This window comes from Suillus subaureus (genome assembly GCF_016647635.1).
Source record: "Suillus subaureus strain MN1 chromosome Unknown BJ212scaffold_30, whole genome shotgun sequence".
NCBI classification, from domain to species: domain Eukaryota; kingdom Fungi; phylum Basidiomycota; class Agaricomycetes; order Boletales; family Suillaceae; genus Suillus; species Suillus subaureus.
Genome location: NW_024538586.1, coordinates 534366 through 552825, shown reverse-complemented (window position 1 = coordinate 552825; position 18460 = coordinate 534366). Strand labels below are relative to the sequence as shown.

The following is an 18460-nucleotide window of genomic DNA, read 5'->3' as shown; positions in this document are numbered from 1 at the left end:
GGAAGGATAGGAGGTCTGGAGGTCTGGAGGTACGGAGGGCGGAACATCCAAAGGTACGGAGGGTGGAACATCCAAAGGACAGGATGTCCAGAGGTATAGAGGACAGGAGGTCCGGAGGTCCAGAAGGAATAGGGGCTACATCGGACTTTGTCCGATGTAGAAGCAAACAGAGATAGACTACCCTAAGGTAGAGTCGGAGGGACAGGAAGTGGACCTAAGTCCAGAAAGAGGGTAAGTGCTGGAAAGGCAAGACTCTAGCCTAGGGAAGCAATCCCTAGACTTGGGACAGAGACATAGGGGACAAATCCGGAGGTCTGGAATTCCGGCCTAGGAAGTCCATCCCTAGGCCTTATGGAAAAGGACAAGACTCAGATGGACTGAAGTCCAGAAGATGATTGGCAAGTAGAACAGGATCTAAGATGATAGAGTAGGAACTAAGATGATATTCAGACTGAGGACTCTACTGTAGTTGTACAGGGGTTATATACTAGAGGCTATCTGAGAGGATCAGTAAGCAAAGGAGTAAGGCTATGTATGAGCATGCGGAAACACATTGGTAAGTAAGATGGAACATAAGTAAATGAACTTGGAGATGAAACTAGTACAAGGATCAATCAGCAAGACGGAAACAGAGATAACCGAGAACCGGAAAGGCGGAGATGCCTAAATGGGGATAGGTGCAGGATCTCGGATAGAGGGTGGGAATAGGTCCGGAGATAGTACAGTTAATATCCGGAGGTCCAGAGATCTGGGGATCCAGAAGGTAGGGCGGAAACAGGACTGAGATATGTGAGGTGGTGGATGTAGTCCAGAATCCGAGAGGAGGTAAAGTCTGGATGTCTTGCTGGATGGAATGTGCATAGGGTGGACAGGATAGGGGATCCAGGAATGAGTTGGATATGGGGTCCGGAAATAGGTCCGGAAAGCGTGGGAATATGATGGGATCTATGTCTGGCATATGGGATATGACACAGACCGTAACTGTACCAGCATTGTTTGCACATCCCTGCCCAAACCAGGGCCAAGAAGTGATAAGATTTGTGAGATGGGAAGAGGGTCTGCGAGTGCAGCAACAATGGACAAGTGCAGGTATGCCCACTTGGGGTCGGCACATGTGGAGAGGATATGGTTGTATAACTTGTATACCTCCATTCCTGCTAGCAGTTCACTCATCAGCTCAAGCATCAGCTGTAACTGATCACAGGGATCCTTGTCTTCACTGTCAATAATAAACTTCACCATTATAGATGCCATGATGAAGTGTCTGCCAGCGTGGCTCGCCAGCTGCATGAGTTCATCCCTCATTGGCTGAGGAAAATTGGGATGGTGACTTGTCAGCTTTGCAAATGAATGCCACAAGAAAACATAGATATCTGTGTTGACATCAGTGCCATTGAGCAAGATGATAGTAGCAACGCCCTCCCCAGAAGTTTTCACTGGGATTTCACACAACAACAGGCACACTTCTTCATTCTGAAAGGCTTCAGAGATATGGGTTTCCAAGCAACTTGTGAGCAGAATGTGGGTCACAGGAAGACCAGGGTCATGAAGAGCCTGTGCAAGGGAAAGGATGAGATCGGTAAGCTCAGGTTCAGATGTGCATTCATCAAGGGCATCAACAACAAACATCAGAGGTGGACACCCACACAACCTGAGTTGAAGATTTCAGAGAGGTTTGAGAAAGAGAGCCTCCATCTGGTCACAGAGAAACTTGTCTGGGTCTAGTAGTGCAGGATTGTCACAGATAGCTCTGTTCACATCCTTCTGGATGCTGGGAAATTTGGTGGCAAGCTGATAGACAAGAGTCATGAAAAAATATCCAGCTGTGCAATGTTTCATATGCTTGCATGAAAAAAAGAATGTTCCCCCAAGCCGCTTTTCAACATTAGTCTGCCCTGTCACTTTTAGACCTTTCATCCTCTCAGCTATGGTAAACACAACAGCAGACTTCCCAATGCCTGCTGTGCCATGCAGCCAAATAAGTCGATTCTTCTTTGGGTTGTCTAGCAATTCATATATGTAGGAGAGGAGATCTACCCAGGTTCCTTCCAAACATTTGGGGTGGAGCTGATGTTCTCAGGAGTAGGGCTGTTCATTGTACGCCATATGATGGGACTTTACGGGGCTGTAATACGGTCACCGTACCCGTACCATTGGCTGTTTAGACCTTCAGTTGATGGTTACTGGTTACAGGTGTAAGGGGCCCATATGTTGCCATATTACTATGGCCGTAATACGGTGTGAGTATGGTTTGTTTATTGTGTATAAACAAATAGACTTAGCTTGATACATGCAGTAGCCATATGTCTTATTTCGCAACAAGTCATTCTGGACCTGATCCTCACACCATGGAAATCCTCAAAGTACTGGTGCATCTTCTACTACAATATATAATCAATCAGATTCTAACATGTACTATGTCATGTCCAGCTATGTTCTTCAATTCCGTTGCTCCAATTCTGGAGGAACCATGACACCAGTCAAGATATCCACCAGCGCTGTTGCTTTACTCTCATTGCTTGCTGTCCCCCCTTCCAAATCTCATACAATTGCTCAATGTCATCTGATGCTCCCACCACATGTGTACCTGCCAAGGATCAAGCCTTTCAGGAGGTTCTTGGCCATGGGAGACTGTCCCAAAAATGTCAAGCGCATGAACACTCTCATCTGAGCTGAAGGCAACCACACTGATAATGATCAGCCCTCATGCCGCCAACACTGTTCTTGTCATGTACCCAAAAAAAAAACAGTCACTGTCAACGGCAACAATTCTTTTTCTTGCCTCCCAGTCAAGGAGGCCTCGGATGCAGATGATGGTGATTTCACAGCCTCTGATTCTGGCTCTGAGTCTTCCTCATCAGGCTCAGAACCCAATATTGGTTTGATTTCCAATGAGGAGGCGAGTTTTTACAATGACTTACTTTGACCATTTCTAACTGTGCAACAGCTCGCAGCTGTGTTGCCTATGAAGACCATCCCAATTCATGGTGGTAACACCAATCCTAATGCAGCACTGTCTCCACAATAAAGGCAGCTCGAAGTCTAAGCAGAAGGCTACAGGAAGCTCTTCAGTTGCTGATGTATCAAAACGAGCTTAGTGTTGATGACGACAACACCATTCAACCATCGTCAAGTCAAATCCCTGCTGTGATGAAGTGCATGCAAAGGTAATTCTATGACCATTAATGACTATCTAGGCTGAGTTCTCTTGTTTCTAGCCACACGGACCAACCAATCCCATCTACCTCTTTTATGAAGAGGTATTGAAGAATGCTCTTGGTGTCGAGGGCAACTCAGGAGATAGACATTATAGGTGTCACCATGGTCAGTGCAAAATTCTGACCATTACAAGGGTGATGTGAAGTAGCCTCAATGGTTAGTGTTTTTTAATAGCTTTCTGGCAGCTTCTCACTCAAGTCATGAATGACAGGTCTTATCAGCCACATCAAAACACATTTCCCAGCCATGTATTGACTATACATATATCTCAAAGATCATCATGAGCCACCCACTGAGGACAAGGTAGCGATCACATCCAGTCAAAAGATTCTTGACTTGACCCTGGCAGCCAAGTATCTACTTAAGCTTGAAAAGCTTCAAGCAGTATTGTGGATGTGTTTGGCCACCAAAATCAAAGAGCTGCAGTAATTCTATTCATTATTTATCCACTTAATCTGATACATTGGACTCAGGAAGCTAAATGGGATCAAGATATGTTTGAGCAGCTTCTGGCTGAGTGGATGGTCGCTTGTGATCAGCCATTTGAGGAAGTTGATAGGCTCAAGTTCTGCGACCTCCTCGAGTACACTCACTTACAACCATCACTCCACATCCCTCACCATCAATCTATGAAGTAGCATGTGATGAAGATGGGGGAAGACACTGTCAAGGAGGTGAAAAAGATGATCACTGAACTAGACTGCAAGGTTAGCATTTCACTGGATGGCTGGACATCCAGCAATATGTATGGATTCCTGGCCATTGTGATGCACTACATCACAAATGGCTGGCAACTCAGCAAGTCCCTCACCTGTGCTGTTGTTGTAGGGTATAACTGATTGTCAGATTTGTCATGCAGAAGAACTTCTAATCAACTTTCATGAGCTTGTTGGTGAGCATTCAGGTGACAACATGGCTCAGGCAGTGTTCAAAACTCTGGAACTCTTTGGGCTCAAGGGTTAGGTGCTTGCAATAATGGCTAACAGTGCTTCAAATAATGACACTATGTGCGAGGCACTGCAAGAATTGTGTCAGAATGAAGGTGTGACATTTAATGCACACTGGGGTCGACTGCAGTGCATGCTGCATACAACCCATCTTTCAGCTTTAGTGGTACATGGTTCACATTAGTATTTGTGTTGATACATCTGACATTTTTTATTTCAAGCTATTGGAAGGCATTGGTGCCATCAAGGCTAGCAGTATGACGAAGAATCACAATGCATACCAGGACTGTGTGACTGCTCCACTTAGTCGAGAGTATGACAACAATGTTGCTGGACAGGAAGATCAACCAGATGAAGTATCGAGTGACAGTCTTCATGAAGTCCTCTCTGCAGTTTCAAAGGTGAGTTCAAGTTAATCAACAGAGTCAATTTAAACTCACAGTTACTTCTTTTTCAGTTACAGAAAATAGTGTGTGCCATTCGTTCCAGTCCTCAATGTCGCCAGGCATGGCTCTGAGAGGTCAAAATATCAATGCAATCACAGGACAACACGTTACCACAGACAGCTTTGATGCTGATCCTTGATGTCAAGACAAGGTGGTCTTCAACTCATCAAATGCTTCGTACGTAGTATGCTTAGTTTCATATTTAACTTTCTTAACTTATATCTCTCTCCAAAAAGGTCGTGCACTTGATTACCACAAAGTCATTGATGACTTCATTGCAAAGACGTGGGACCTTCACAAGTACGAGTTGACCCCTGAGGACTGGAGTGCAATCCACTTAGTCTCTGATTGGCTGAAGGCTTTCCATTCAGCAACAATGCAAATGTCAACAACAAAGTGTTTGATGTTATCATCCACTCAGGCCATTTTCTGTGGATTGCAAGAGTCTCTACAAGAGTCGCTGTGCAAGTTGCCCAATGACACGCCACCTCATCTCAAAGACTCGCTCATCAAAGCACATCAAAAACTGAGTGATTATTATACCAAGTTTGACGAATCACCATTTTACATATGGTCCTCTCGTAAGAATTCTTTGTGTACTATCTACTGGTAACTGCACTTTACTAATTCGTTGACAGTTCTTGACCCCCAAATTTCATACAAAGGCCTTTCCACTGACTGCAGTGATGATGACCAAACACTACATGATCACTTGGACAACACAAAGGACCAGTTGCACTGGTATTATCAAAACAATTACCTTTCATTGCAAGCTTCGAGTTCCCCCACCATCATTCCTCAACCTGTGGCAGCAGAAACCCCATCTGGATCACCACAGAAAGTGAACTTTACAGCTCAGTACAAGAAGCGCCCAACAACCTCAAGAGACGAGCTCGAGGAGTACTTTAGGCTGCCCATGGAGAACTTTGATGCCTGTGACCTGATTCAATGGTGGGCAGGCCACTGCTCACAATTTCCAAACCTCTCACATCTGGCTTGGGATATTCTTGCTATTCCTGGTGAGTTCAATCTGCTCAACTATTGTACATAGGTACACTAATTCCCCACATGTTGTGCAGGCTCCGCTGTTGCTGTTGAATGCATCTTTTCCACTGGCCGTGACACTATCTCTCTTTGGCATGCTAGTCTCCAACCCAACACTATCAGGACATTGATGTTGCTTAAGCAGCATCTGCGCCTCGCTCGTAATGCTATCACAGTGATTGATTGATTCATATTTGTATATACCTTTTGCTACATGGTTAGTACTACTGTAATTCGATGTTTTTTCATCTCCCGTATGACTGTATAGCCAGTCATATGACCATATGATGACCCGTACCGTACCGTTGAATGTTTTGAATGTTTTGTATGACATACAGTATGGTATGGGTAGTACCTGTAAGCCCACTGTAAATTGTACAGCCATAACCGTATATGGTTATGGTGGCCAGCCCTACTCAGGAGTTATATTCAGCACCATTTACAGCAACCTGGGACAGCCTCACCCAAATTCCTTCAAACGATGGAAGAACTGTCAAAAAGGTCAGAAGTCAAGAGAGGACAAGAGAAAACCAACATTGTTCCTTGCTCATTCGTGAAGGTTGTGATATGCGTGATGAGAGTACTAGCTGGGTGTAGTTAGAAATATCTGGGCAATATTTATCTCCAGGGACAATGTACATCAAAGTGTGGATTTCTTGGAGCTGATGTAAGTTGTCAATAGTCCCAAAGTATGGGATGGAAAGCTTGCTGGAGGGTGGTGGGTGATACAGTTCAAGGACAAGTGCTGGGCAGTGAGCATTGGGCGTTCGTCTGATTACAGGAGGTCACGAGGTTGCTGTGCATGCTTTAGAGTGACTGAAGTTAATTCCTCATCCCAAGTGTAAACCCACAAGAGGCAGGACGATGGACTTGGAGAGACAGTTACACACTTCAACTTGGGAAATTGAGAGTTACATTTTGTGTGACTGCACGAGATGCGGTGCGCACGAACTACTAGTGATAACTAATAGTATGTTTGAAGTACTCCAAGACCGTGGGCAAGGCCGGTCGGCGGTTGACTGTTCACGCTCAGCGTTGATTGCACAATTTGATCAAATTCAACTTTAACGAGTCCAGTGTCCACCTTATCAATATAATGGAGCCCAACAGCGCTGCTGAGCTCAGGCGATGGTCCACCTCCTATGGCGGTTTCATTCACCCGCTTGTCTCTTTGCCCTGATGTGCTCGATCTACACATAGACACTTCATCTGCCTTCAACCGTTTATTTTCGCCATCAGGCAAATTCAGACCCCCCGCTGTTACGCAAGACACTATCGATGCTGACACTATGATTGTATCTTGTCCTTTTTCACTGACCACCGTGACTGACGTGGAGTGTTCTCTGTATATTTGGCGAATCGTCTCTCGTTAATTTGCAGTCATGGTTGGAAAGGCAGCTGATTTGCACTTACATATGCTTACACTATGGGCCCGCCTGACAGAAGTTGAGATGAATAAGATGCATTCATCCCTCTGCTCTAGCTATGTCCAACCTCCTCATTAACAACTGACATAGTATCATCTCAAATACAGGCCTTACAGCCGTTCACGCACGCCACACTTATCGGGTGTGTTCAGTGCTCTCTCACTCCCCAATTTACGCGTACTTATATTTGCAGTACATCAACTTGGCCCCACGAGGAGTCCAAGGTGTTTCTGACACAGTCAGAGCGGAACCTCGTTTTCGGTGCTGTAGTGATCACGACAGAGGGACGACGAGCAGGATATGTTGCCCTTATACATAATCTGATCAAGGTCTTGCTAAAAGACTACTATTCAGCAAATTATTATCACCAAACAGATTGTGATTTCACTAAATGTTAGGTGACGTTACTGAGACTTGAAGGGGTTTCGTGCTAGCTAATCAGGTGGAATACAAAACGTACGTACGCAGCGTATCGAATAATGGTACAATGAATCACCCAGCAGCCTGAGTCCGCTCTAACATCTTATTCACCGCAACAGGCCTCCCAGAAGACGCGAGCGCCATATCCGACAACCTGTTCTCCCTCATCCTCATCAAGACTTGCAGTAAAAAAGTCGGCGTGGCACCATGCGGCCTCTGTGCATCGTCCAGGTTCTCTACAGGCGTAGATACCCCGCTATGGCTCGCTCCTAGTTGTGCCTGAGCATGTCCGTGGAATGCACTCTTTGCAGAATCGACGAGATCAGAGTCTTCAAGGTACCGCTCCCAGAGTGTGTACAGCGAAATGATTTCTTGTGCAATAGTGGCGACTAATGGCATCGAAATGTTAAGTTCAGCAAAGAAGGCAACAAAGTCCTGGGAGGGTTTCTTTGCGTGACCCAATGATGTACTAGAACTTTGCCGCGATGATCTTCTCGGGGAGCTGTGGACTGGTGTCACTTCAACTGAATGAGACTGCTGTTGCAAGAGCTCTCTAGTTGGACCGTGTAAAACCACAGCGAGATAGAGTGCCGTGATGGCGAGTAGATGGGGAGGATAAAGCAAGCAAAGATCTGAGCGATATGTGTCGTTGATGATAGACCTACAATTAAAGTCAGTTTATGAGACGCTCATCCTACAAATTCGCTCACCAAGCTAGCTGAAACGCATCATCTGGCAACTCGAGTTGCCCATCTCCACTTCCCCAATACCGTGGTCCGTCATCCACTCCCACTCCCACTTCACCAGCTTCTGTCTGTAAGTCGTTCGAGCTCTCCTTCTTGCAAATGGACAGCAACGTGCGATATGGATGGAAAACAGTGAGATCACATTCGAGATCCGCAACGAGGTAGAACTCCATCTCGGCAAGTTTGGAATTATCAGAAGGAAAATATTTCACGCCATACGGCTGTTCTGTGCAACTTGACATCAGCATTCAAACAAATAGACTTGGTGGTGAAACGCACGGCTGAAGAAAAGGCGAGCCTCTGCTACCATATTCTTAATGTGCACGGGCGACTCCTCCGCCTTCCCAGCCACGTAACAGCATGCTGCGATGACAATAAATGGATCGGTTTCGCAGTACGAGTTTTTGATGTAAAATCTTCGAAAAAATACAATGGCTGTTGCGATGACGCGCTGCCTGAAGTTGAGCTTTTTTCCTAGTTTCGTTATAACTAGAAGGATTGATTACCATTCCTCATTCTGCAAGTGTGTTGAACTTACCATTGGCAAAGAAAATTGCAAAAAAATCGAGGTACTCTGGATCGTCTACGTATTGTAGGTCATCTGAACGAGACTCCTTCAAGGTAGCCCGATCTACTATCCATCGTTTGCTATGATGCCCACCATAAGCCTCTTATGCCTCTTGTGACTTTGATCCTCCTCACTAGTGCGAACTGGCCCAGAAATCAGTGGCCATATGAAATCAACAGAGAATGCGTTTCAATCAGGGTTGAGCGTTGAACAAGGAATGCGGGACTGCTTTGCAGGTTGCAGGACTGCCAGAGTATCTTTACAGAGGTTGCAATGCCAAGACTTTTGCCAACTCGGAACAACCTCTTCAACAATTACGGTCCATTACGTGATGCTATAACATCCGGGGTGCAGGCTGTTTCCTTCTCCTGTTCATCGCGCACTGACATCATATTTAGCTCGTTGCAGTACCCGGTACATTCAGTGAATAGCTCTTGATCAATCGCGCAGCCGCTGCAAGCGCTACTAGCATCGATATTTCTAAAATTCGAGAACGGATTATGGTCTCGCAATATCCCGCCGGATTCACCCTACTTTTCCGTCCGCAGGCGAGCGGATTTCTTGCTTAGAATTTGCTTATCTGTTGCTGACTATTCTCCGGCGCAAAGGGCCAATCCGAATAACCTGCCGATGTGAGATTACCGGCCATGTACTATGTTGCTTGGTCACCCCGCCCAAGTGCGATGTCCTTCAGCAGGCGGATTGGCAGATCGGGCTAGGAAAGGGGTGCAAGTCAGCTACTAACAAGTCCGGGAACAGATGGCTTCAACCCCTTGCCAGATATCACGGAGGAAATCGCTATCTTCTTCAGCAGTGATTTCGGCAGGTATCGGCTCCACGACGTGGATATACGCGAGTTTGTGTTTACGCAGCTGCTCAACCACGTAGGAGAACTGGGGTTTGGGGTCTACCATGCCCATACCTGCACCACAAATCAGCTAAACAAAGATCGGTAGTATTTCATGATACACGTACCGCTGTATACGCCCCACGGGCTTATTCGGAACCCCGTCCTCTCAGCACCAACAGCTTCCACAGCGGTATCTATTACTTCGAGTATAAACCTTGCGCGATTCTCGATGCTTGCGCCGTATTCGTCTGTACGTTGGTTAGTAACGTCTTGTATGAACTGGTCGATCAAGCAACCGTTCGCGCCGTGAACTTAAACGCCATCGAAGCCAGCCCGAATGGCATTTTTTGCGGCAGCGGCATACGTGGCAACACACTCTTTAATTTCATCCGTGGTGAGCGCGCGTGGCACTTCTGTTCTTCCCGGAAGGGGATGGGTGAGGGACTGACGTAGGGACTATTGTTCTCTTTGGCAAGAACTGACTGTTTCTGCGGCACGACCGAGTGCCCAGAGTTGTAGGAAAATGAAAGAGCCCTCGCCGCGAACTGCTTCTGTTACCTGCAGTCCGGTGCGTAACTCAGTACCCAGCTCTCATCCAGTGAAATCATTAAGCGAGACACAACCATTTTCCATCCGTTCATATGGGCATCGGTGTATATCCCAGGGGCATTGCCATAACCCCCAGCGTTCTGCCCGCACGGGTTACCCATACCCGTGCCATTGCCTACTCCTACTTCCTCGGCAGATTCCATGAGTCTTCGACTGTCTTTGATTCAGGTATGTTATCACCCCATGCATCATCCAGAATGCAGTCAGAATGCGACCAGCTAAAAACGGATGGTAAGTATAGTCGTTCAATACAGGATTAGCTATTCTCAATTGGATGCATATTGTTGCTCATCATGTCATTTTGTCCTCACATTTTGCACATACCCTGCTTACCTTTCTTGTCACTGCTTTGTGCTTGTTGTTGTGCCGCTTCCCCGCTATTGTGTTGCACATCGCTGTCGCTATTTTCCCGTGTTGTGTTTTCTGACCACAGGTTGAATCATCTGTTAATATTAGTTTACGGCGTAATCTACATGAATAGAATTGTTTTTACCGTGACACTTGAACTGAACTGAAATATGGTGCTCATATTCTTATGATACCCTACAACATTCGAGAAGATCGCAACAGATGCGAAACATTGTATTAGTCTCCACAACGAATCTCTTGCACCTATACTTCCCTTATTTCTTTCTTAGTAAAGAGGTCAGATTAAGAAACCAGTTGCTCATCTGCAAGTGTGCCTATATCGTAGCTTCTCTTCACATATGAACCGTATTTTGTCCAATAACCCGATGCCGCTCGCGCGAAATAGTCTGCTAAGTACCTATCTCATGACAACCAAGTTGCACTCTCAAAAATGTCAAAATTTTGTTCGGGTGCAGAAATGTCTCTCTGACGGAGAATCGAACTCCGCTCTCCCGCGGGCTGCTTTTTGACAGGCGGGTGTACTGACCGATATACTATCAGAGATGAAATTTACGGATCCCTAGTGTACATAAATAGCTCGACGTATTTGTGCTTGTTTACCAGCACCTTCAATTTCTAACAAGAACAAACAATTCGTCATCTACTACCACCGTGACTGGGCAGTAGTTCAGAGCATGAATATTCCTGTAGATGCCGCATATGCCACCGGGCTTTGCTATCTTTTGGCCCCAGCAGGCTGGCAGCCAGTCATAACAACCGTGGTCATACTTCTGTTCACTAGCCGTAACACTGTGCAGCCTTTCCTAGCAGCTCCGAGCGTTTTGCCCAGATATGTAGCGCTATCACTTGAGAAGGCCATCGAGCTCTCGATATTGGAGTATATTGCATGGCTGATCAGCTGCTCAGTTATCATGTATTCAGCTCACTCATTTTGGGAGAAACTCTTCATGGTCATCCCCGTCCTCGCCTTTTCTGGATGTATCATCTCGCGATGGGCAAGTCCCCGCTATCGTTGGTTACAAAGCGAGACGAATGTGCCGGCGCGAGACGTATTTGTCACATTCGGTGACAACCACCCAGAGTTGCTGTCTTTAGACCACCCGTTATCTAAACTTGTCGTGAATACCAAAACTGAGCTCGCAAAAGCCCATTCCCTCCTTCGCTCTTTTGCTGCTGCCTCTGTGGATATACACGGGCCTCTCGATATTACCTGGGCTGTCCAAAAATACTCCCGCCTCATCGGCAATCGACAGTCACAAATCATTCGGTTCGTGTCTCCTCTGCGATTCAATCCGAATAGTCCAATCTTCCCCCCTCCTCTTGGTCCGCGCTATGCAATGCTTCATAATGAAGTGGACGTCCTGGAAATCCCATGGCTATCGACGCGCATTCCTAGTGCAATATGGATTGATAGACGGTTGGTAAATATGTGGGAAGATGAAAGACGAACTGAACTTCCGCCACCCCCAGGGTATAATGGGTATGCCCCCTTTCTTGATCTCGGTTGTGAAATACACTTAATGGTGATTCTAAGTCAATGCGATCTTTTCCTCAAAGCCACCATTTGTCATGAGATGTTGAGGGCAATCCTTTTGGACGTTGAGAAAACCGGACACCTTCCAAATGACGATTAAACTTGTGCTGATATCACGAAGGAATATGGATCATGCCCATCGAATATCCCATCATCTACATGGTTGGCGATAACGATCAGTTGTAGATATTTGGAGCCCGGTAAGATACTGAACTCTGTATACTTCTATATGTTTCCCTTGCTTTTCGGATATCATCCTCCGACGGTGGTTGTTCTACTGGAGCTCTGCTATAATATTTCTCAGCACTAAAATCATGTCGTCGTGCGTGACAGGATTTTCCGGGAAAGTGACAGACTTGCTACCATTGGGTCTAATTTTCAAGGAGCCTGGAGGCGATAGCTTTGAGGCGAGATGTGCAAGACCTTTCACAATAGGCGGATGGTTGAAGTAATTTGAAAAGCACGAACTGCAGGTGAAAGTCCAGTCCTTCACCTGGAATCTCTCCTGAGATATGTCTAGCCGATACGAAGGCAGGAGATCTGGCTGCAACCACTTCGGTACCCAGCTAGGTAGTCTCGTGCGTCTTTGGCTATAAGGTCCGCTAAAATTGATGCAAATAAAAAGCATGACCCAGAGGAATGATTCCAGATCGTGTCTTCGTCGTGGCGAACAACTCTTGTGCCACAATATTTCTGTTGCTAAGTATTCCTACAAAACCTCTAGTCGCTGAAATAATACAGGTCCTCAGAAGCCTCACCGAGAGTCTGTGAAGACTGATCATCTGGTTTCCAGGGTTGTCCATGTGTTTTGCGAATCTCCACCCGCGGAGCATCGCTTGCCGTATGGGAGGTGTTCCATCCGAATTCCAAAATGGTATGACATTCTCGTCACTTGGATCATTCACGTTCAGACAGATAGAGTGCGGATTGATGTCATTGTGAAGCAGCTTGTGCGAGAAATACGCAGTACGGTGGGCTATTGTGCTCACTTAACATCGTGTCGGACTGTACAACGCGTCGTTACTCACTTTCTATGCATGATATTATTGCCAAGAAAAACTCCTTGCGGGATGAAAAGTAGGTGATGTCGATGAGATGCTCTACAGTTTGGATGACGCTCTCAACTATCAGATGCCGTGGACCAAACAGTCTCTTCTCGTGGGTGATCGTACAGTCAATTGTCATAGATCGATATGCCTCTATTTTTGGTACCCCCTCGAGATTTTTCAGTTCATCCAAAAACTGTGCATGGTCCTGAGGGGCGGCACCGCAATCTACGATAAACTTCCATTGGAAGGGGCAATTACAAGGGAATAACGATCCGTCAAAGGACCCGAAGACCGGTGGTCTTGTTAGTCTGACGCGCGTGTGATGATCTGCGCTCTGGCGCAAATGGGCAGCTCTCCGATAATAGGTCGTCTTGATGGATCGAGAGGATACATCATCAGGTTGAATAGGAGCAGAATTAACACTGTGATAACACCCTAGATGATAGCTATCAGACGTGGCCAATGTGTCGATGCAGCCAAGGATTGCACACGGATGGCGATGGATGTGAAACGGGGTGGTCATAAAACCGTATCGATCATACTTGACTAGGTGCATAGTGTTTGATTTCTGGATCGATAAACCAAACAAAAAAGGGCGATTATATCGGGAGAGAGAGGTGCTGGCGGTCGACGGAAGAGGCTGAAAGCCACTTTGATCATGTGAGACGTCATGATCAGATATAAGCTCTGCGATTGCATGCACCTCATCCATGGCCGATACACCACAAGAGTCATGATTCACGAGAAGCAATACCTGATGCTCGGAGATTTTCACTGATGATTCAGTCGGATGCATGACCCAAATGCGGCGCTTTGGGAGCTTCGTCTTGGAAGCTGGCACTGTGGAAAGTGCTGCATATGACCGTTCTGTCAGGCAGTTCAGGAATAGTAGAGCATCTGAATAGTGGCTGCGATCCGTCCATCGACGCTGATCTCGGTCGTAAAGGCCATCTTCACATATCCTTTCGAACATCACGTCAATGTTGGGTTGGTTGATCGCACTGGATCTGTTCAGAAACTTGGTACAGACGTGTGTAAGGGTACCATCCGTTTGATTGGGTGGCGTCCCGAACTCCTTGAGGTAAATAGGGGGGCTGTTCCCATTTGTCACTGAGCATGGTGCAAACTAGTTTTTCTGTTGAGTTTCCACGACAAATAAGATGTCATTTCCTGATCTCACGGGTAATTGACATTTCGCGTCCATAATCGACGAAAAAGGCAGAAGCGGCTTTAGCCTGTATAACTGTCACGATCGGTGAATGATGTCTGAGGGGAGACTTAGCACTCACAGGCACTCACACTCAGAAGCCTCGCGGTCTACATACAGGGGTGGCAGCCACATGCAGCAAGCAAAATGAAATTGCTAAATGGAGATAATATGGGGCAGAAGATCATGTTCAATTGGCACTTTCAAGTTTTAGAGCGAGCCATAACAATCATTCTGGGCTCTTCAGAGACAATTATTAATGATCACTGCGAGTATCCCTAACAGTTTACTTCCTGCAATGAATACTATTCTAGTTATACCGCTTCACGCTTCCGAGGCGTAGCACGTAGAATATCATCCACCCTGTTTACATCCAAGGTCAAAGGAGAGCTCATTATCCGAAAGGTGTGTTGCATACCGTATTATCATCTCTGCTGCTTCGCTTGCACTGATGACAACCTGCCGCTTCAGTTTATAACTTTCCGTAACACCGAGTTGCCTCATCGAGCCAATGGTGCCCTGGTTCATATCTGAAAATTTTGTAAGTTCGGAATCAACCTGAAAATGAATATAATCATACCAAGTCCGGCATCTGACTGCCCCTCATAGTGTGCTGCTCTTAGTCTGGCAACGAGGTCGCTAGAGTCATAGCCAGCGTTGTCCGCGAGGATAGTAGGTATCTGTCTCAGCGCACGGCTAAATGCCTCGGCAGCTATCGCCTTCTTGCCCTTAACCTTACGTGCAGCCTCCTCCACAGCACAGCTCATTAACATCTCAGAACATCCACCGCCCAAGACAATCCGTGTCTCTTTGACTGTCTGCGATAAGACAGAAAGCGCATCATGCAACGAGCGCTCGGCCTCGTCGACCATCTGATTGGTTGAACCACGTAGCACAACAGTGCAGGCTTCGCCTGCAGCCACACCAGAGAATTTTATGAGCTGTAACTTCTGATCAGCGCAGGATCAGTAAGTAAACGATCGCGCCGACCTTATCCTCGCCAATGATAATTTCCTCGATTAAGTCGCATTTCCCAAGTTTGACTAGATCTGGCTTATCAAACGTGCTTGCAATTTCACCGCCAGTGACGAGTGATAATCGCTCAACACCCTCAAAATCGGCATGTTCAATCACCACAATACCTTTCTCTGTCAAGAGAGACTCGGGGTAATTGTAGATGAGCTGCCGGTTGACAAAGCAATTGATGCCATGTGCGGCGATCGTGTCTACTTTGGCTTTCATTTTTTCCTGCATTGCGTCGTTAGAAAATCGATGAAGCAATGCAAGCGGGTAAGTACCAGTTCAGCCCGCTCGAGCTCAGCAAGTTTTCCTGTTGAGTCCACTTTTACTCTGGCTCCAAAGACCTTAATCTTGTCGGTGTCCATCGCTTTTGATGGACCGTGCCTCAGTTCCAAATCAATACGAGATAGTCGCACACATACAGGTATTTGCGATCAATATTTTCGCGTTCTCTATCCGTTTGGGCGAGTTCACAGCAATAGTTTTGTCAAGAATGAAACCTTTGATGAGTATGCTCGTGAGATAAGCAAGATTGGTTGCGTCTCTCGGCCTACCTTCGTCAAGGTATGAGTCTGTGAGTTTGCCTCCGACCTTCTTGATGATCTGGATGTGCTCCAAATCTGTTGAACCCTCGAAGATAGTCAACACGAGCGTCGGATACAGCAATTACAACGTACCTTCAATCGAAGCACAGCATCCACTGCTAGGTTGGCAAAGTAATCTTTGTCTTGTGATAAGACTTTTGATGACAGGGTCGTACGAGCAATGTTGAAAAGATCCCGACGAAACTGGGCAGCATCAGAGCTATTTGAGAACAAAAACCAAGTCGTTTCTGTAAGAAATTTCAAAGTAACGCGCGAAAAACGCGAAAACTCACGCGTGATCGACTGCTGCCTTCTCTAGTGCGGCAAGGGCAGCGATGCTCGCGACCCGGTATCCCTCCACAATCGTCTGAGGATGTATCTTCATAGCAATCAACCTTTCTGCTTCCCTCAGCAGCTCTGCTGCTAGCACACACACGCTCGTGGTTCCATCTCCGACCTCGTCGTCTTGTACTTTCGAGATATTGACGAGGATCTTGGCTGCTGCATTATCGAGCTGGATGGACTTGAGAATCGTTGCACCATCATTAGTCACATTGATATCTCCCGAGGATGCTGATTGCAGAATCTTGTTCATGCCCTTTGGCCCAAGCGTTGATTTCACTAGATCGCCAAGGGCGAGGGCGCCGACGAAAGAGGATAGACGGGCATTTTCAGCTTTTTCCTCAGTTGCCTGGATAAAACCTAGTGACGTCGAGCACGATAAGCCATTAACCTGTCAGACTTACCTCGTGGCCGAATATGTGCATGGACATGACTGTAGTTTTGGAGTTTGCGGGACAAGTTTATCGGACTCTGAATAACGTTCACCGCCGCCAACCCCCACTGACTCGCTTAGAAGTTCTTGGCATGCTTTATGTCCATCGTCTTTTTATTTCATTTTGCGTTGGCAAACGACTGCTAATCCTATGTGATTCTACTGTCAATGCATGATGTTCTTCGACTCGTAGACGCCGTCCATCTCGGCTAGCCAAGTGGTCGACTCAGAACTCTGCACAACAATATTTTTCCTTTCACCACGCCTTGAACATTCACTTATGAATGGATCCTTCGAAGTCTATTCTTAAATAGTCAGCCAACTGGAATCAGAACAGATTAGAAATCTGCTCTCTTGGATGGTGTGGATTCGAAACCTGTCGACAAATGATTTCCCCTCTTATAATCGCAGGTTCATCCCAACTTGGGAGGCGTCCTGCCCAAAATGGTTAACACAGCAGAATTGAAATCTGTCTCTTGATCGAACAGCGCAGGTCTGAAACCTGCCAATGACAACATTTTTTTCTATTAGAACACCTTGATGTTCACTCATGGATGGTTTCGTCGGAGATTCACCAGTGTTCGTACCCAAATGGTTACCACAACAGAATCAAAATCTGTTCCTCTTGACCTAAGCAGGTTCGAAACCTGCCGACAACAAGGTATTTTCTATCGGAACACACCTCGACATTCACTCATGGACGGTTTCCTTGGAGGCTCATGTTAACTGGTCTCAGCCATGTGGTTACCACAACAGAGTTTCTCTTGGACTGCAGGTTCGAAACCTCCTGAAGGACAGTTTTTTCATCAGAACACATCTTGACATTGACTCATGCATGGTTTCCTCTGAGACCCATGTAAGTCGTCTTATCCAAGTGGTTACCAGAGTCAAATCTGTTTCTCTTGGTGTTGGTTCGAAACCTGCTGACAATATTTTTGCGGTGTATAGATCTATTTTACCTAGGCCCAGTCATGACTGTCCTTGTGCCAAAACCTCCTTTTTATATGATAGTCTGTTCGAGATTCACTACCAAACGAAAAATATTGAAGGGGCCGGGGGCCAGAAGAATGCACGCAAGCTTAAGACTGACAGTCAGGAAAATGATGTAACCTCCCCACCTTTAGCTTTCACGTCACCCTCGGTTGCATTAAAAGAGCCGACGACGTGTCCATCGATGAAGGCTGGAAGTATTGAAAGTGGCAGACCGAGCCGTATCGTTCTGATATGCATAGTTTGCGTGTACTCCTGTTTTATGTTGATGCTTCCTTTCGATTGCTGCAGCAAGACCTGGGCACCGGACAGAGAGGTCAATGCGAAACTCTAGAACACCCCTGATTGTAATCAAAAAGCCCGAACATGGGCGTAGCCAGCAGAGGTGGGAGACCGACTGTGTTCGACAAGAGCCCTCAACTAACGTTGGGAGTCGGGGATCCTGTAGATCAACTTGGGCTTCGTTCTGTAATCACTTGAAAACGACCACGTAGGGAAGCAGATAAGGAGGGAAAAATAATCTAACCCACTTCAACATCTTATTCAACGTGTCAGGCAACGCATGCATTATATCCGACAACGTAAAGTGAAAAGATGCACATTAGATCACCCACTTTCGACTCCAACCAATGAGGACGTACTACCCTCCATGATGA

At 46.4% G+C, this 18460-nt stretch overlaps 7 protein-coding genes and 1 non-coding gene across 8 annotated transcripts; 2 read left to right on the top strand and 6 right to left on the bottom strand.

Annotated features, from left to right (window-relative positions):
- Positions 1-610: 610 nt before the first annotated feature.
- Positions 611-1629, bottom strand: BJ212DRAFT_1483948 (uncharacterized protein; the record flags this gene model as incomplete). Its single annotated transcript, XM_041340704.1, has 2 exons — positions 611-951; positions 1017-1629. 2 exons carry the CDS (start codon positions 1627-1629, stop codon positions 611-613), a joined length of 954 nt encoding a protein of 317 aa, XP_041189955.1.
- A 36-nt stretch (positions 1630-1665) lies between these two features.
- Positions 1666-2076, bottom strand: BJ212DRAFT_1278205 (uncharacterized protein; the record flags this gene model as incomplete). The annotated part of the gene is made up of 1 exon (XM_041331416.1): positions 1666-2076. A coding segment is annotated over one exon (411 nt), but the record flags the coding sequence as incomplete, so codon positions are not given.
- Positions 2077-4182: 2106 nt separating this feature from the next.
- Positions 4183-4582, top strand: BJ212DRAFT_1278277 (uncharacterized protein; the record flags this gene model as incomplete). Its single annotated transcript, XM_041331422.1, has 2 exons — positions 4183-4332; positions 4388-4582. Coding segments are annotated over 2 exons (345 nt in total), but the record flags the coding sequence as incomplete, so codon positions are not given.
- A 2993-nt stretch (positions 4583-7575) lies between these two features.
- Positions 7576-8983, bottom strand: BJ212DRAFT_1278209 (cyclin-like protein; the record flags this gene model as incomplete). The annotated part of the gene is made up of 5 exons (XM_041331417.1): positions 7576-8164; positions 8214-8475; positions 8529-8738; positions 8788-8897; positions 8952-8983. 5 exons carry the CDS (start codon positions 8981-8983, stop codon positions 7576-7578), a joined length of 1203 nt encoding a protein of 400 aa, XP_041189952.1.
- Positions 8984-9469: 486 nt separating this feature from the next.
- Positions 9470-10773, bottom strand: BJ212DRAFT_1579298 (uncharacterized protein; the record flags this gene model as incomplete). The annotated part of the gene is made up of 5 exons (XM_041342240.1): positions 10288-10773; positions 10032-10218; positions 9793-9978; positions 9588-9739; positions 9470-9532 (listed from the first exon to the last, which is right to left on the bottom strand). The coding sequence occupies exons 1-5, from the start codon at positions 10417-10419 to the stop codon at positions 9470-9472; spliced, it is 720 nt and encodes a 239-aa protein (XP_041189951.1). The 5' UTR covers positions 10420-10773.
- Positions 10774-11106: 333 nt separating this feature from the next.
- BJ212DRAFT_t98 lies at positions 11107-11188 on the bottom strand. The gene has a single exon. It is a non-coding gene; the product is annotated as a tRNA-Asp (tRNA).
- Positions 11189-11274: 86 nt separating this feature from the next.
- Positions 11275-12415, top strand: BJ212DRAFT_565794 (uncharacterized protein). Its single transcript, XM_041343533.1, has 2 exons — positions 11275-12125; positions 12180-12415. Exons 1-2 carry the CDS (start codon positions 11320-11322, stop codon positions 12277-12279), a joined length of 906 nt encoding a protein of 301 aa, XP_041189950.1. The 5' UTR covers positions 11275-11319; the 3' UTR covers positions 12280-12415.
- Positions 12416-14556: 2141 nt separating this feature from the next.
- BJ212DRAFT_1376113 (chaperonin Cpn60/TCP-1 family) lies at positions 14557-16852 on the bottom strand. The gene is made up of 10 exons (XM_041336480.1): positions 16786-16852; positions 16333-16730; positions 16133-16259; positions 16010-16085; positions 15878-15955; positions 15734-15822; positions 15426-15683; positions 15016-15376; positions 14854-14965; positions 14557-14798 (listed from the first exon to the last, which is right to left on the bottom strand). Exons 1-10 carry the CDS (start codon positions 16810-16812, stop codon positions 14750-14752), a joined length of 1575 nt encoding a protein of 524 aa, XP_041189949.1. The 5' UTR covers positions 16813-16852; the 3' UTR covers positions 14557-14749.
- Between the last annotated feature and the right edge of the window lie 1608 nt (positions 16853-18460).

Bases quoted from the DNA above. Each gene is read 5' to 3' on its own strand.
- BJ212DRAFT_565794 (XM_041343533.1), top strand. From the start codon at position 11,320: ATGAATATTCCTGTAGATGCCGCATATGCCACCGGGCTTTGCTATCTT. The intron at 12,126-12,179 runs GTATGCCCCCTT...GGTGATTCTAAG, and splicing joins CCACCCCCAGGGTATAATGG to TCAATGCGATCTTTTCCTCA.
- BJ212DRAFT_1376113 (XM_041336480.1), bottom strand. From the start codon at position 16,812: ATGTCCATGCACATATTCGGCCACGAG. The intron at 16,086-16,132 runs GTACGTTGTAAT...ACTATCTTCGAG, and splicing joins ATGCTGTGCTTCGATTGAAG to GGTTCAACAGATTTGGAGCA. The intron at 15,956-16,009 runs GTAGGCCGAGAG...TACTCATCAAAG, and splicing joins AGACTCATACCTTGACGAAG to GTTTCATTCTTGACAAAACT.